This window comes from Acipenser ruthenus, chromosome 14, assembly GCF_902713425.1.
Source record: "Acipenser ruthenus chromosome 14, fAciRut3.2 maternal haplotype, whole genome shotgun sequence".
NCBI classification, from domain to species: Eukaryota; Metazoa; Chordata; class Actinopteri; order Acipenseriformes; family Acipenseridae; genus Acipenser; species Acipenser ruthenus.
This window is the reverse complement of record NC_081202.1, coordinates 23,652,023-23,668,217: the sequence shown is the minus strand read 5'-3', so window position 1 is coordinate 23,668,217 and position 16,195 is coordinate 23,652,023. Positions and strand designations below refer to the sequence as shown.

Genomic DNA, 16,195 nt, shown 5'->3' with positions numbered 1-16,195 from the left:
CTATTTTACAGTAAATCAAAATCAAATCAAATTGGTCTCCTAGTTGCAGTATAACACTCTTGGGCACTCCTTGAACCGACAATAATAAACTTATACTTACTCTCAGACTCCCTGGTCCTTGATGGGTCACCTTTAATGTGGAACATGAAATGCAGACATTATAGTGGGGTGAAACAGGCTTAATGTTTAACAAGCTTCCTGAAGGCTGCTTGTCTTACACTGTAGCAGTTCCCCGTTCTGCAGGCTATAAAAGAGACAAGCTGAGTTAATGGCACAAACTCTGAGGCCAGTGCTATGACAGCAGAGAGCGCTAAGATTCCCAGTCCTTGAAGTCTGATGTCTGATCCAACAATTAGATTTATAAAACCTAAATTATGAATAAAGCTGTTTTATTAAAAGAATTCCCTCTCTCCACAGATTAATTGTTTTGATGAAAGGCAGAAATGCAAGCTCAGTCTTGCTCGAAATACATAATCAAGATACCAGCTATGCAGTAGGGGTGTGACAGTAAACCGGTATATCACAGTTTAAGACTATGAAATTAAGAAACCGTCAAAAAAATGCGACACAGCGATTATTGTAATTACGTCATTAACAGGATGCATTGCAAGCGTCTTTGTGAAACCATGCAACTGAACGGAATTGTCAACTTCTATTTTTTCCAATAAAACATGTTACAACCTGAGTCAAGTGCATCAGAAAATAATGATGACTTTCCCACCTGCAAAGAGGGTCAGTTCGTCTGCCTGGACATATTTTGGCTACAAAAAGAAAGATGGCGTAGAAGACCTTATTGTAGAATCTGCAGACGGGCAGTTGCAGCTCGAGGAGGAAACACCTCAAATCTCTTTAGCCACCTCAAGAAGCATCATCCCATAATTTATGCAGACATTTCCAAAGTAAGTTCAGTGAGGATAACTTAAATATTAAGTTAGTGAATGACAGCTGTGTTTTTAAGCCTTACTAAAATATGCGCTTGCAGGTATGGTTTGGTATGGCAGGTCATCAGCACGAGTGCAGAGGAAAGATAGCAGTGAACATAAGAGTACTTCTCCTTAAAGTGTTCATCGACAGAAAATCATTTGAAAAGTTTTGTCACTTGCGTATTGGTAAATTAAAATGCAGAGACGCAACCTCCTCTTTATATCATATTATATTATTATATCATTGTTGAGTTTGTTTCAACAGTATGGTACAAGTGTGAATAAAAACCAGTAGTCTGTAGTTGTTCATACTGTAACACATGCATTCAGATAAAAGGAAAACTGTGTGCATTTAAATTGAAATGTTAAATGATTTGTCATGTAAGACTGTCCTCTTAAATATATTGCAACATGTTGCTTTCAAAATCGACGTAAAAGTCGATAACCACATGTACATTTATAAAAGTATGCTATTTTATTCCAGTTTGTATTATTGACTTACATGAACCCACAACCCTGACTAAGTAAAAGAGAGGTTTCAGTTTTATGAAAGACCAAAATACTTTGCACAATAACAAATCTTTTCTGAGTGTGTTGCTAATTTGGAATTCTGTTTTGAATATTAACAGGTGAACATTTCTGAGAGAAATTGTCATGATGTACAATAAAAGTACAGGTTATTTAAACTTTTCTTTAAAAAAAATAAAAAATATGGTTAATACCGTGATATTATGATAACCATGGTATTGTTTGGTAATCAAACCGTGGAAATTTCACACCGTCCCACTCCTACTATGTAGTATTTTATAGAAACTGTCGTCTTCCACGGCTGATCACCTGCAGTGCTCACGTTTCTACAGGCTTACACTGCTGTCTAAAGCCACCTACCCTTTTGGACTTAGCAGTGTTGATTCCACAGTAAGGGCAAGCATGGTTTATCCCTTATCCAGGCAAGTGGCCAGTTTAAGAACTTATTTTAGAAACTTAAATCTGTACTTAAATTTTAGCCAGCTAAATGACCCTGTAACCTTCCACCCCCAGCTAGCAGGTGTTGTTTCAGGGGATGTTAAATGCTGCAGTATGAACTGTTCACTTTAGTTTTTGCTTCCATTAAAATGGAGATTGCACCTGGTTTCAGGGCAAACCTATGCAACTGCTTCAGACAATGAATACCACATGGCAAACACAATAAATACCCAAACACTGTCCTCATCTTTTACATCTAACATCACTGATCTGACAAGTAAATAAACAAATAAGGGATGTCACAGTATGGTAGAATTAGAATACAATAAAAAGACCCAGAGGAAAAAGATCAGTGACAGGTCAAGTTTATTTGTTTTAGGGTGGCAGTATTCAGATTCTAATGCCTGCTTAAGGCCACTATGGGACAAAAGCCAGTGATCGCAGCCAAGTTTATAGCAAACAGATGTTAACATCACAAAACCGTTCATCTGAACAATCTAATAAACATTTTCACAACTGAATTAAGATTAAAGATTAACATCAGCTGGTAAGAAGCAGACATCAAATACTGGATAGTTGAAAATCTGAAAGGCTACAACAATGCTTGAATTGTTTTTCACATACTGGAATCAAATGCCTTAACGCCATAATAAAAGCAAAAGGAGGACACATGAAATACTAAAGCAGGGGTGCCAATACTTTAAATTGGTTTTTTTTTTTATAAAGATTATTTGTTAAATTACTAGAAATTGTGTATTTTTCCTTTTGCTCTATTAAAAAGTGATTAGTTTTCTAATGTTACCATGCTTTATGGAATAATAAGTGTAGGGTGCCAATACTTACTGCAGATTTAAAGTATGTAAACTATGTTTGTATGTAAATGCTATTTATATACAAATATATTACATTTAACCAAATGGAAAATAAAGAACAGTATATTCCAAGTGGACCAGTGGTGGCCTTCACAGTATCAAAGATTTTGCCTTTTCCTTTTAAGGTTATGACGGCAAAGGTTTGACTGCATTGTGGAGAAAAAAAAATATATTGAAAATGTTAGATTTGTATCAAATGAATAATGTGTTGCTACTTTAGTTCTTGGTATCCGTTTGACAGAAGACTCAGAAACAGAACAACATTGGAACAACTAGCTTGCCAAATTGTATCAAAGTCAAAGCTAGTGTAGGTAGCTTCTTTCCTTCTTGTTTATCTGCCCACCATCAGCACATAAATAGCAGGGTCTATTGTTCGCTATTAGATATGACCACTGGGCTCTGTCAGATAAGAGAGCAAAGACTGTTTACTGCTGCCCGAATGAAAGCAAACCAATCTTCCTCTAGGGCTAAGCAGTTTCATCCAAGGCACTTCAAACATCCTTAAACTGAAACTACAAACAGTGAGTGACAGCGTGATTTTGTTTGAATTTAACAGTTTCAAACCTTTACAGTCCTCTCCTGTCTAAATCCCAAACTTACACTGTCTAGCTGTGATGCGCTCATCATACTCCACTGAAGCTCCTACAGTATACTGAATCTAGCATGCCCCAGCAGTAGCAACCAGGCATACTGACAAGCACCTAGTTTTTTCAGAGATCAATACTTAACTGCAGCTCCCCTTTCCCGAAAGCCACCCTGAAGTTGCTGTAAGCAAGGTACAGGACTCTTTGGAATGTAGTAGGAGGTTACGGTGCTGATTGTTTTCTGTGAAATGGATAAAAGATGAAGCCTTCCAATAAAGGCAATTGAATGTTCATTGTCCAGAAATTCCTCAACCCTAACTTCCAAGGAAAACATCTTCATACATGTTTCCATAGCTACTGAGATCACAGAAAATGTGCATTCCAATCTCCAAGATGTTTTTTTTTTTTTCTTTGGATGTCATTAGTTAAGGAATCTCCATTAAGATAAGAATACATCCAAAACCTTCCTTTACACCCTGAAGATGCAAAACCCAAATCTTTGTGATGCGCCTGAAAGAAGGATCTAAACAAGTTTAAGCAAAACAAATTTGCATTCACTGTAGCGTTTTAAATTTGCAGCAGATTTTCTTTTGTACATTAGAGAATATAATGCTGTACACATACAGTGGTGTTCAAATTGATTAGAACACCCCATTGCTTCTGTAGCTTTGTTGTATATATGAAATCAAACCACTATAACTGACAATCTTAGAAAACTGTCAAAATATGATATCACCTAATTTAATTGATGACTTTAATAGGCCACACAAGACAAGACAAATGGTAAAATGCATGAGACTTTTTAGAAGTTGTTTAAGATGCCCAATTAAAGCACAAAGTGGTCTAACATTTTCACACACAAGTGCCTATTGTTTCTATATCACCAACTACTGGCTGAAAATTGAAAATCTGGAGTTGTTCTAATAAATTACACACTATTGTTATATCATGCACAAACTATTTAAATTTACAGAGAGACACCATCAAAGTGTATTGGAAATATCCACTATTATAAACTGACCAGAAGATGAGCAGGAAAACCCCAGGCACACTATCTGTGAATTCAATCTGATTACTGAACTCTCTGGACAACCATATAAACCAGAAGAGAGGCTGGGAAATTTAGAGTAAGTAACCTATAGCTAGAGAAGCACTTGATGAAATGTCTGAGGTCAGGACCTCTGAAGATTTGAATGTGTGTCCATAATTAGATGCTCAGCTAGACAGAAAAGGTTTGTAACCTCTACTACCCTCTTGTTTACAGTGACTGCAGACCCCTGATATATTACAGATCTTTCACAATAAACTGTATGGCAGATAGTCCAAACCCGACCTCAGTGTACATTCTTCTACTTATTGTTATAGGTTAATTGTTTTATTTTGTCTAAGTGTGTTGTTACCCTGTTCCTAACACTTAACTGGACCCAGGAGTGAACACTGTAAAAAAATGAGAACAGCAGATGAAAGTGCAGCATGTATTGTTATATGGGAGTAGAACATTTCAAACAAAGGATTGTCCTTTTGATAGTATAGACGGGACAATCCTACTCTCCTTTTAGGTCTCATACCGAGTCTTAACATGATATAATTATCTGCTTTTAGAAACCTCCCCCTTCAGTAGAGGGAATGGTCTGAATAATATTCAATTTAAATGCATAAACAGCCTGCTTTTAGAATACAAAATAGAAGAGAATGTATTTGAAAAATAATTTTAGTAAAGCATGAAAAAGTGGGACAATGCAGCTTTAATGAGATGAGACAGCTTGAGATACAAGCAAAAACCTTCAAGAAATTCTACCAGTAATGATTAGTTAAAGCAAAATTATACCAGATTGCTTTGAATTTAAAACTAAATTTCACAGCTGAGCTATGATAATACTGAACCAATGAAGTTTGACCAATCGGCAACAATGGTCACAAACAGCCCCTCGAATTACCTTCAGTAATTTGCAGTAAAACCAGACCTGAATGTAGACACTAGAGCTTAGATTGTAATGCATACTGTGGTACAGTGGATAGTATCTGAAGCACAAGCATTTTGTTGTTTAAACCAGTCTAATGCAGTTTAAGGAAGCTTACATATTAAGCATGCCACATTAAATAAAATTGCTCAGCAAGCTTTTTCACTAGAAGTCTTTATAAATGTCTTCATTAAATGACGACTGTCAAACAATTATACTAGCTTCTTTTTGGTATTTCTACATAAATTACAATTGTATGTGTTTTATAGCAGGAGAAGAAATTCAACAGAAAGAATACTTTGTACTATCAACCTTTCTAATAACTTCCTGAAATACCAAAAGAAAATCCTGAACTCCAATTTAAGAATGATACAAACAGGCTACTCAACAAGCAAAGGGTTGTACAGAGTATTTGTTTTTCCACCCAGAACTTGTCTATTAATAAACAGGCTCAATTATTGCACTAGTGTCCCTTCAGGTGGTCTGCAGAGGAGGTACTTTCACTTAAGCAGCTGCTCATTAACACAGTCTCTAAAAAGTGCCAGTGCTAAATCTGAGTACTTAACATCTGGATGGTATTGAACACCAGACTTTGTTCTCATGCCATGGTTTTCATTTTGAGTCTGGCTTTGAAGTTTCTACCACTAGGGAGTGAATAACAGCTGAGGAACATGTGTTGATGCAAAACTATTACACAGCAAGAGCTTTTTTTGTACAGAAATCCTGTACAAGGCAAGGGGTTATAACTCTTTATAGTTACCCCCCATCCCCATCTCTCCTGCTACATAATAAACATAGTGATTACTTCACATAAATGTCAAGCGGTCCAACACAGCATTCTTCACCTATTAAGACTTAAATGGTTAGGAACACGAGTGAATATAGATTAGAATAAGAGCCGATCTCTCGTGCATATACAGCACTGGCTTTCAGCATTGCTGGATCATTGCTGTTGAAGGGACTGTTGAAAAGAGGATAGTCTTCAGGTATCGGGCAGCTGCAAGATAGATCCCCCAGACTTGTACAACTATGTTAAGGCAAGTAATCTCACAGAATTGGTGTCATTACTTACAAATCAATACTTTACTATAGTAAATGTATTATTGTTCATTTTTATGTTGGGGGGGAAAAAAGATGCATTTCAGATGATCTTAAATGGCTGTATTTGATTAACTAGTAGTACATTCAGACAGCCAAGTGATTGACTGAATCAAAGCACAGCATGTCAGAAAATCATTGCGAGTCAGTCCCATTTTCTACTTCAGGCCATTTCACTTTCCTTGCATTTCTCATCATAATGAGGAACACATACACACAGTTTATATATGGCAATCAACTACAATGTTATAGGGACTAATCTTTATGTAATTTTCAAAAATGTTCAGCACAGCAGTATCCATAGAAACATGCAATTATGACACAGTATATTTGCATGGTCTGTATCACAAAATAAGTGCTTGGCAAGTCCTGCCCTGATTAGCTGTTGAGTATTCTGTGTTTTGTAGTTCAGAATGTAGTGCATAATGTAGAGGTGCGGGCCTACAATTATGCATGCTGGGAGCTCTGCCTGCCCCTCAGTCCTGAACAGAACAACCTGGCGTACAAGGCTGCCAATTGTGTCTAAATGTAGGTTTTTGGAGATGTGGACAGTGGTCCACTGAGGACATGCTTGAGACAACCTACCTCACTTAAGACCCAAGTCAGATTTGAACCCAGGCCTCCAGCTGAAATAGTAGTTAAATTAACACCACCTGGCACTCACATCTCTAGCTAGAGTAGCAGCTGTACAGTTTCCAGTTCAAAAGACAGTACTGCTACTCCATTGGAATTGAATAATCTGCAACAAGTTAAATTCCAATGAAGTAGAAAATACTTCACAATAAATACAGAAAGGGTTAAACACTACTTCTACTAATAACGAATTACAGCAGTAAAAGTAGAAGGTGCAGATTTGTATCACTGTTGCACTCGAAATAAATTTGCACAGTACAATGTTTTAAGCAAGTCTATTTAATATTTAACATTGACATTTGCTAACATGCTGCTGCGCTAGACAAATAATATGTACATGTTAAAGCGGTAATGTTGAAATTATTTGTATTCTACAGACACACACACACACACATATATATATATTATATATATATATATATATATATATATATATAATGTGTGTCTATATATAAATATATGTCTATATAGTTTGATACATAGAAAAACCCAAATGCTCTACATGTTTGAATAAATTACAGGGATTAGACAGACATCGGGGATACACATACACTGCCACAACCGGAGTTCTGCTAAATACTGTAAACACAGTCCCACAAGCTGTACATCACATATTAAGAATGCACTGTTGCATGAACAAACAGGGTATTGACTGCAAAAAAAAAAAAAAGTTAACTGCGGTATCTGTCTCACTACCCGTATTTTGAGAGCATTTCAATCCAAGGTTTTATAATTCAACATAAATAAAATTGAATAAATTGGTATGTTGGCAAAAAAAAAAAAAAAATTCTCTTCTCTCCTGGCTGTACAACAAAACTTATTGGACTTTTTTTATTATTATTATTTTTTTTTTCAAAGTAAAGAAAAATCAGCAACTGGTTCTTACCGTTTTCCAGATGCAAACAACAAAAGGGGAAACCTTGTTTAGTTGTTCTTCTTCCAGTTTGCTTGTTTACTACTTTCAACTGAGGTTTACGTTCGCGTTTCTCGTAGACATGAAATCTGCAAGTCTTTTACATATTTCTTCACCGCACAAGCCAATAGCAGAGGAAAAATTACAAAAGCAACATGCCATACATAAAACAGTTCCAGGGAATTAAGCCACCAAAAAAAGAAAAAGTCATAAAGTATATTTTAAGAAGTTTCTCTTGCTGTGAAGTTACATGCAGTGACTGAGCGCACTATTCCAATGCGCTTTTCTCTTGCTATCTGTTACATACTCCGCTCCCACTCTGGCACTGCGCCTGCTTGTAAATACATTGTAACGGAACTAGGGCACACCACTGCATTGTGGGAGCTCTTAAAGCAGCCAGCTACATTCTCTCTCCCCCAAATAAAGTGTATGGACTATAACAAAACGAAAAAAAAGTAACAATAAATAAATAATAAATAACACACCTGCTTCCCTAGCTTGTCATGGCATTCGGTAAAGTATACTGTTTTGTCATATATGTTTTGATGATGCTTATTATTACGTAGTTAGTTTGCTCCCTATAATACTAGTATTGTTTGCTCATTTGTTCTGCTAGTGACAATCTTATTTTTTTATTAGAAAAATTAAAAATAAGAAAACAAGCATATATCTCTAGGTGCGATGAGACACATACAGTATAAACTTGGGCTTTAACTCTGGTACACAACATGGATAATGTGGATTATGCCCCAAATAATATTTCTATAGCATACTTTCAGATGCTAAAGATTTTTTTTAAAGACAAAACTCAGGTAGTCAGACAACTGAATTAAAAAATGGTCTGCAAGCCCTGCGTTTCCACCTTGTGAAGTCCCCGCCCCTTATTGTAAGGGTTCGTTTGGACTGTGTCTGCGCACCCATCCATGGCAACCATCAACAAACTACAGAAAGTGGTAACTGGCTGAAATACCGGGACGTGATTAGATTTCTTAAAACAAAAATCTCACGAAGTGGTTGCAACTGGTTGTTTTTAAACCCCATATCTTATTAAGTAAGTATTCGATGTTCTGACAGACAACAGGAAGTATGTATTTGTATTTACTGCTATATAATTGTAACAAGACTACCTGTTATACATTAATTATATGGATATATTCTAATACGAGTTAGGAAATTGGGTGTCATGCAAATCGTGTAAATGGACATATGGATGACATATTTTATCATGCTAAAACTTCTTTTCATTCTATATATTCTTGGAACTGAATGCTACTGAAATGAGAATGTTTCTTCCTAGAGTTATTAACTGTCTATCTTTTGGCAGGAAAAAAATAACAATGCAAAAATTAAAATAAAAAGAATAATTTAAAATGTAAAACAAAAACATGCGTTATTATTATTATTATTATTATTATTATTATTATTATTATTATTATTATTATTATTATTATTATTCCTACTCTGTCTTCCTGTATTAGAGCAATAACAATACCTTGTACAATACAATTTAACCTACAAAGGTGGAAGTAATATTCACAATCATGTCCCTCGTTCTCACTTGTCTGGGAGACACTGCAAATTCAATGTAATATATGCTTTCATTCACGTGCCTGTGATACCCAGATAACTGTGTTTTATCTCCTGGGAACATACTGCTGCTGCTACAGAATAGACTGCAATTCAAAGGGTTTTTTGTTTGTTTGTTTGTTTGTTTGTTTGTTTTTGTTACTTTTTGTCACCAGAGACCTGATGTGATACATATTATACACAGTGTAATAAGACATGACAGACTTGTTGAATCACTGGAAGAAAGTGTTATATCTGATCCTTTGTCTTCCAATGTATGTGGTAATAGGTTTTTTGAGATAATGTTTCTTTTATGTGTGGGTTATCAAGATGGATTACAGCACAATTCTATCAGCATTCAACATGGATATATGTTGCATTCCTCAATAAAAAGGTTATTTGAAAATGAATATATGACTAATGTTTATTTTCATGGTTGTTTATTGTTATGATATGTATTTTTTTTTTTTTTTTTAATCCAGTAAAACATTTTTAATGGATACAGAAATAACATAGTAACCATAAAGTGTTGGACTCCATCACAGTACATTCTAAGAAAAATAAAGAACTGCCGAACAGATGCCTCAATACCAATAAAAAATAAAACAAGAGCCCTCATAATAACATTTCCTGTTTTTGTCTTTATAGTTCTAAGAAAAATGCCTCACCAAGCATCTGATATCAATAATATTTCTATGGTAAAAGAAGATCATCGTCTGTGTGAGAAGGCCCAACTGCAAGAACTGAACCAGCACTTTGGTAACTGTATCCAGAATGTGAGGTCTATGAGGGGTCAGCCAGCACAGGTACATGGCTTAAAGCTTTTATAAATCCTAAATCAGGGCAGAATTATTTATTTTGAATGTCCAACAATACGTTTTTAGTTAAATATTCTTACATATTCCTGGTTGCTAAGCCACGTTATTAAAATTAACTTCTGTTTAACCTATGGTAAACAGGAGTATACAGGTACGTTGTAGGCATGGAAACAAGAAGCAAGACAAATCAACAAAACAAATAAACTGCAAATCACTGCCAGCTTCCTGTTGATCCTGGCTGAAAGATGTTTCAATTTCATAATGTGTTATGAATATTCTTTGCATTTTTATTTGTATATTTATACAATGTCTTTAATATAAATTAAAACATCACAACATAGCTAGTTGTACAGTGCAACATTAAGAATCCCACTGTAAAACTTCAGTAAGGAAATCATTGAAAAACAAAAGTAGAGCTTGATAAAGCTTTAGTCCATTGCTAAGTATCCATATAGTCTAGACAGCAACCCATTTTAATTCTACAATTTCCCATATTATTTTATCAGTTTATTTAATCCCTATATGCTTTTCAGGCACTGGTGTCACAAATGTGGCCATATCACACATGGGATTTTCACTCATGGGTTTACTCTACATACAAAACACTGAGAGGGATATACACACCGTAAAATCTGTGAAAAGATTAGGGCCGTTGTACCATAATCTCTGGATTGTTCTAAGAAGTGAGCACAGCTGGGCAAGGGCTTTGTCTTAAAGTGTTTGTTTACATGTAAAAACAAAAAAAAATGTCTAAACAGTATTTGTGTGAGTCATAATGCATTTATTGACTCTACCCGCAACAGACGTAGGAGAGTACTCATTGCAATCCCCAAGGTTTTACAGCAGCTGTCTGCTCAATAGGCATGTATTCTTCCAGATAAATTGAAAGGCTGCTTGGAATTAATAGGCTTCTTTCAAACAGCAGAGAACTGAGACAATATTATCTGGATCATCTATGCAATCTAATCATGCTTTCCGTGTGGTATTCTCAGGGATTGTTTTTATAGCATAATGGACACTGACAAAATGAAACAGCAAAAAAAGTACCAAACACTCTTTTTGTGATTTATATGGGAAATGCCACATTTTTCACTTTTCACCCACTCTTCAGACCTATTCTGACTCAATTCTATGCATATCTAACAATGGAGCGTAATACATTATTGGGGTAACCGCATTGTTATGTAAACCATGACAGTTAAGTAGCTTGTCACAGTTTAAATGGCTTATAATATTACAAATTGCCTTCAGGCTTTTCAATCCATAGCTTTAAAATTGGAGAGAATAATCTTCCTTTAGCCAGACACAGTACCATGAATATTCGATCCAGTAACAATTATTTCAAACCTTAATGTGCCGCTGACATCTATATCTATTTTTGTTTATTTTCCCATTGCTGTATAATTTAATATCTTATTTGTTCATATAACTAAACCTCTGTTGCTGCTTGTTTCAGGTGTTTTCAAAAAGGTAAAACATGCAAGGGCTAATTATTACATCAATACAAAAAAACACTCCACCTTGTGATAAGGAGAAATAAACAAGTACAATTTGACAAACGTTTTGGCAATACAGTAAGTCTTTGTAAAGCCCCTGTAGGTAAATTGCATATTTGCCTCAGGTTTCACGTAAAACTTGCTCCCTTTATTAATTTGTCTCTAACCTTCAATGTTTTTCAAACTAAACTAAACTAAACTAAACTGGAATGCTATCTACAATATATGTACTAGTAATAGCAGATGACGACTGCCCTATACTGTCTCCACTGTGTTTCTGTGGGGGTGCTAGGTTATTTTCTGGGTTTGGACGTAAGTGTTGCTGTACTTTCTGAAAGCCGAACAACAGTCTAGATAGAACAGTGTAATGAATATCAAACTTTATTTCATCAAAAAATCTAATAATTTATTAAATCAAAGAATGCTATGTTTGCAACTTAAAGACATTCCTCTCTTAGTGTTATCCACCTCAAGTAATCAGTTAATCTTACCAGACCCCCCACAACCCTGCTGAGGACCTAAATGAAACATGAGTGGAGAGGATTGAACATTCAAAATACGCCCGGATTATTAGATGTTGCATTAATAAAAAGAATCAAATATGAGCATGTGTTGTTGAAATCCATTAAAAAAAATAGAAATAAAAAAAAAAAAAACATATTGCATTTCTTTCAGTTTTTCCGCACATTTGTTTAATACGTTCATATAAAAAGAACAATGCTAATTCCTATTATGTGTCCATCAATAGATGTATGACATTGCTGGAACAAATGTGATTGGATTATGATGAGCTTTAATGTGTCATAGAGTATACAGTGTACATAGCCCCTTGACTATGCATACCTGGAAATAAAATCCAATAGAATGTACTGCTTTTATTGGTTAAAAAGGTTCCAGCAGATAGCATTATATGTAAGTGTTCAAAATCATGAAAAAATGAAGATTACATCATTAAAATGTTGTTTACAACACCTGAAGTACAATATTAATACATTTTAGTTAAATACGTCTTTCTGTAGTTAAGGTTGAAGTGAAAGTGACATTTTATTTCTGAAGCTACAATGGCACAATGTTATAAACTCTTGTTTGCAGTAATTCACAGAAAATAAATATGAATACAAATATAAGTATTATTATTATTATTATTATTATTATTATTATTATTATTATTATTATTATTATTAAAACCATTTTTACTGAAAAGTGTCAATGCTACATTAATTATAAAGTTTCCTTTCCATTTTTTGCAGTAGCTTATTTCAGTTTTGTTAACTATATAGGAAAATCACACTTATTGAAATAAGTGTGGGGGTCATAGGCAATTACTGACAACATAAATAAATAAATAAATAAATAAATAAATAACAGTAACCACATGTGTACCTTTATTCATTCCCACACTAAGGATGATCACAGTCGACGCTCATGGGAATGCTTTCAATGGGGGGGGGGGGGGCACTTAATCACTCCAATCTCAAATTACTGTTACAGATGATTCCCTAAACAGTGTACTATGTAGGGGATGACAACCCTTAAATCCAGACATTTCGAAACTGAACGCAGCTGGAAGTTGCCCTGTTAATGTATGGTTTGTTTTTGTATTTCTTTTTTCCCCAGTTTGACTCTGCAGCACAGCTGAATCACATTCAGAGGTCAGAGGAGGAGATCCTAGCCATCCGGAGCATGTATGATAAAGAGATTCAGGCCCTCCATAGGCAGCTGGAGCTGACCAGCTATGAGAGGGCAAGACTAGAGCTTAACAACCTCCAGAACTGCCAGATGGCTACTGAATACCTGGACAGGTACGGATTAACGTTATACTCCTTCTGAAATCATACAACTCACCTGTGCAGTTTTGATTTAGCGCTTCTGTTGTGCCATAGCACTATAGGATCTTTTCCCCCAAACAGGCTTATCTTTTAGGTTTCCTGTATCAGCAGCCTCCCTCTGTACTTTTTTATTATTATTATTATTATTATTTATTATTATTATTTATTTCTTAGCAGACGTCCTTATCCAGGGCGACTTACAGTCGTAAACAAAAATACATTTCAAGAATCACAGTGCAAGTATTAATACAATTAAGAGCAAGATAAAATATGATTACTTCGGTTCTAGCAAGTACAGGTATATGACAAAATACGATTCAATAACGGAGCAGATAACAGTGTCAGTGATAGTTACATCAGGATATAATTAAATACAAAATACTACAGATTAAATAACCGTTGTGACAGATTACAGTACTCTAAAGTACAGGATTAAATGCAGTAAAATAGGGAGCAGATAAGAGAAAGTAAAGGGCATTAAGGAAGAGTGATAGTGTCCAGAGGGAAAAGAGGAGTTCTGCAGGTGCTGTCTGAAGAGGTGAGTTTTGAGGAGGCGCCGGAAGATGATCAGGGACTGGGCAGTCCTGACATCTGTAGGAAGGTCATTCCACCATTGCGGGGCGAGGGTGGAGAAGGAGCGGGCTCTGGAGGTAGGGGAGCGTAGAGGAGGTACAGCCAGTCTTCTAGTGCAGGTGGAGCGGAGAGGTCGAGTGGGGGTGTAGGGAGAGATGAGGGTCTGGAGGTAGCTGGGTGCAGTCTGGTCAAGGCATCTGTAGGCGAGTACAAGAGTCTTGAACTGGATGCGACCCACTACATGAAGTACATGTATAAAAATAGAAATATGCAAGATATGATTCACTAATGAAAGTAGTAGACCTTTCAACTCATAACGGTATGTCAAGCTGCTTTTGCAACTTATATAAAAAGCACAGCTATGAGCATGTGGCAAAGTGGCTGATTGTGTACAGGTGCAGGAGTGATGCAGTGTGCAATGAACAAACAGAGAATTGTAATCCAGTTGGAAACAGGTTTTATTGATTATAATCCCGGTCTGGTGACCTAACAATAACTCCAGGCAATACACAACAATGTGTAATGCATTGGAAGTAAATAAACGGGTTACAGTCCCAAATAATAAACACACGTATCTTTCCCACAATGTACAAAACATGATCACCAGTATTGGGTGCGTGCTGTAGTGCTCGTGGTGGGTGATACAGGTTTATTCGTGACAAACGTGAAGTGCTGTTCTGGGTTTTGTGCTGGCCCTTGGCGAAAGCTCTGGAACATGTTAGCCGTCTAATAGTAACAAACAAACAGTTATAGACAAACAAAACACTCATGGTACTTTTCTCACTGGGTCTCCCACGGTTCCTTACAGGTTTAATATTCAAACCAAACAAAGGAACAGATTGCAATTCTCCGCCCCCTTTTAAGCCGTCACACATGACCCATTGGTAAATGAGTGCACCGACCTCTCCAATCTGCAGCTGCCACGTCGTTTCCCTTCCGGATCAATGCGTTCTTGCAATGGAGTCTCGCCCCCTTCCAGACTGGATGACTTCCCTTGAACCCTGGGAAAGAACTGTTAGCTGTTAGACCAGCCCGTCCAGAGAACTCTGTTCTCACTGCTTAGCGCCCTCACAGGTCGGGAGGGAGATTTACAACCAAGAATCATTGTATTTCTGTCACAGAGCAGTAATAAGTGCTTTTACTGTTATGGAAATGCTGTATGAGTATTCATAATAATTAATTTAACAAGCATGTATCCAGATTTTTTTTCCAAGCAGTTTTGCAACAAATTTGTCCTGGTTTGGATAATAACTGGTTTGGAGTTTGTTTCTTTTGAAAACGAAGCCATTCTGTTGCTAACCAATTGTTTCTCATAAATATAGAGTTACTGAGCTAAATGGCCACCTCTTAAGAAAAGATGAAGAACTGAGGAGTCAGCAGCTGCTATTGTCTCAGAAGGAAAAGGAGCTTGAGAAAAAGACTGATTTGACTGTGTCTCCCTCTGCCAAGCCTGACCTGGGCAGAAACGAACTTGAAGAACTACACCACCGTCTCCAGGAAATTCAGTTCAGGTGGGGGTCATTTGGAATCACATTTAAACACAGAACATTGATTTAAATTACTTTATCTTGGTAGAAATGGACTGCAAAAGGTCTGAAGAAAGCTGACTCCACTCAATGAAGTAGCTCAGTTCATTTATCTTTTATGCTTAGTTTAATCCTTTGCATATAACATGTGCCCATACAGAGTCCTGCAGAGTCTTAAAATAACGGTATTTGATCATTTTAATAAATGAAAGCTGTGGGTGCTAGCAGAGTAAATGAAATAGCTGAGGGTATGGGAAGTGGGGTGTAAATCAGCAGACTATCTTGGAAGGATATAAGATAGCCGCGGTGATTCACTGAGTAATCAATAACAGCTACCCAATCCTTCAACAGACTCGTTTTATACATTCAAAGCAAGAGAACACGATGACTTCAACAAAATGACCTTGAAGGATGCACTCCGAGCATTTGAATATTTT

The 16,195-nt window shown here is 36.1% G+C and overlaps 2 protein-coding genes across 5 annotated transcripts in view; one reads left to right on the top strand and one right to left on the bottom strand.

Annotated features, from left to right (window-relative positions):
* Window positions 1-8,325, bottom strand: part of LOC117419360 (ras association domain-containing protein 8-like) — a 39,239-nt gene extending 30,914 nt beyond the window's left edge. Inside the window, exon 1 of the mRNA XM_034032050.3 lies at window positions 7,924-8,325. The gene's annotated coding sequence lies outside the window, so the exon portion shown is untranslated. The remainder of the gene's footprint in view (window positions 1-7,923) is intronic.
* Window positions 8,326-8,740: 415 nt separating this feature from the next.
* The window catches only part of LOC117419736 (lamin-B2-like), a 47,405-nt gene continuing 39,950 nt past the window's right edge, over window positions 8,741-16,195 (top strand). For 2 of the 4 annotated variants that reach the window (XM_058986168.1, XM_058986169.1), the window contains exons 1-4: window positions 8,741-9,001; window positions 10,165-10,322; window positions 13,448-13,632; window positions 15,555-15,743. In XM_058986168.1, coding sequence (XP_058842151.1) covers window positions 10,176-10,322; window positions 13,448-13,632; window positions 15,555-15,743 — 521 coding nt within the window. In that variant the 5' untranslated portion in view covers window positions 8,741-9,001; window positions 10,165-10,175. The remainder of the gene's footprint in view (window positions 9,002-10,164; window positions 10,323-13,447; window positions 13,633-15,554; window positions 15,744-16,195) is intronic. The other 2 variants (XM_058986170.1, XM_058986167.1) reach the window with 2 other exon arrangements.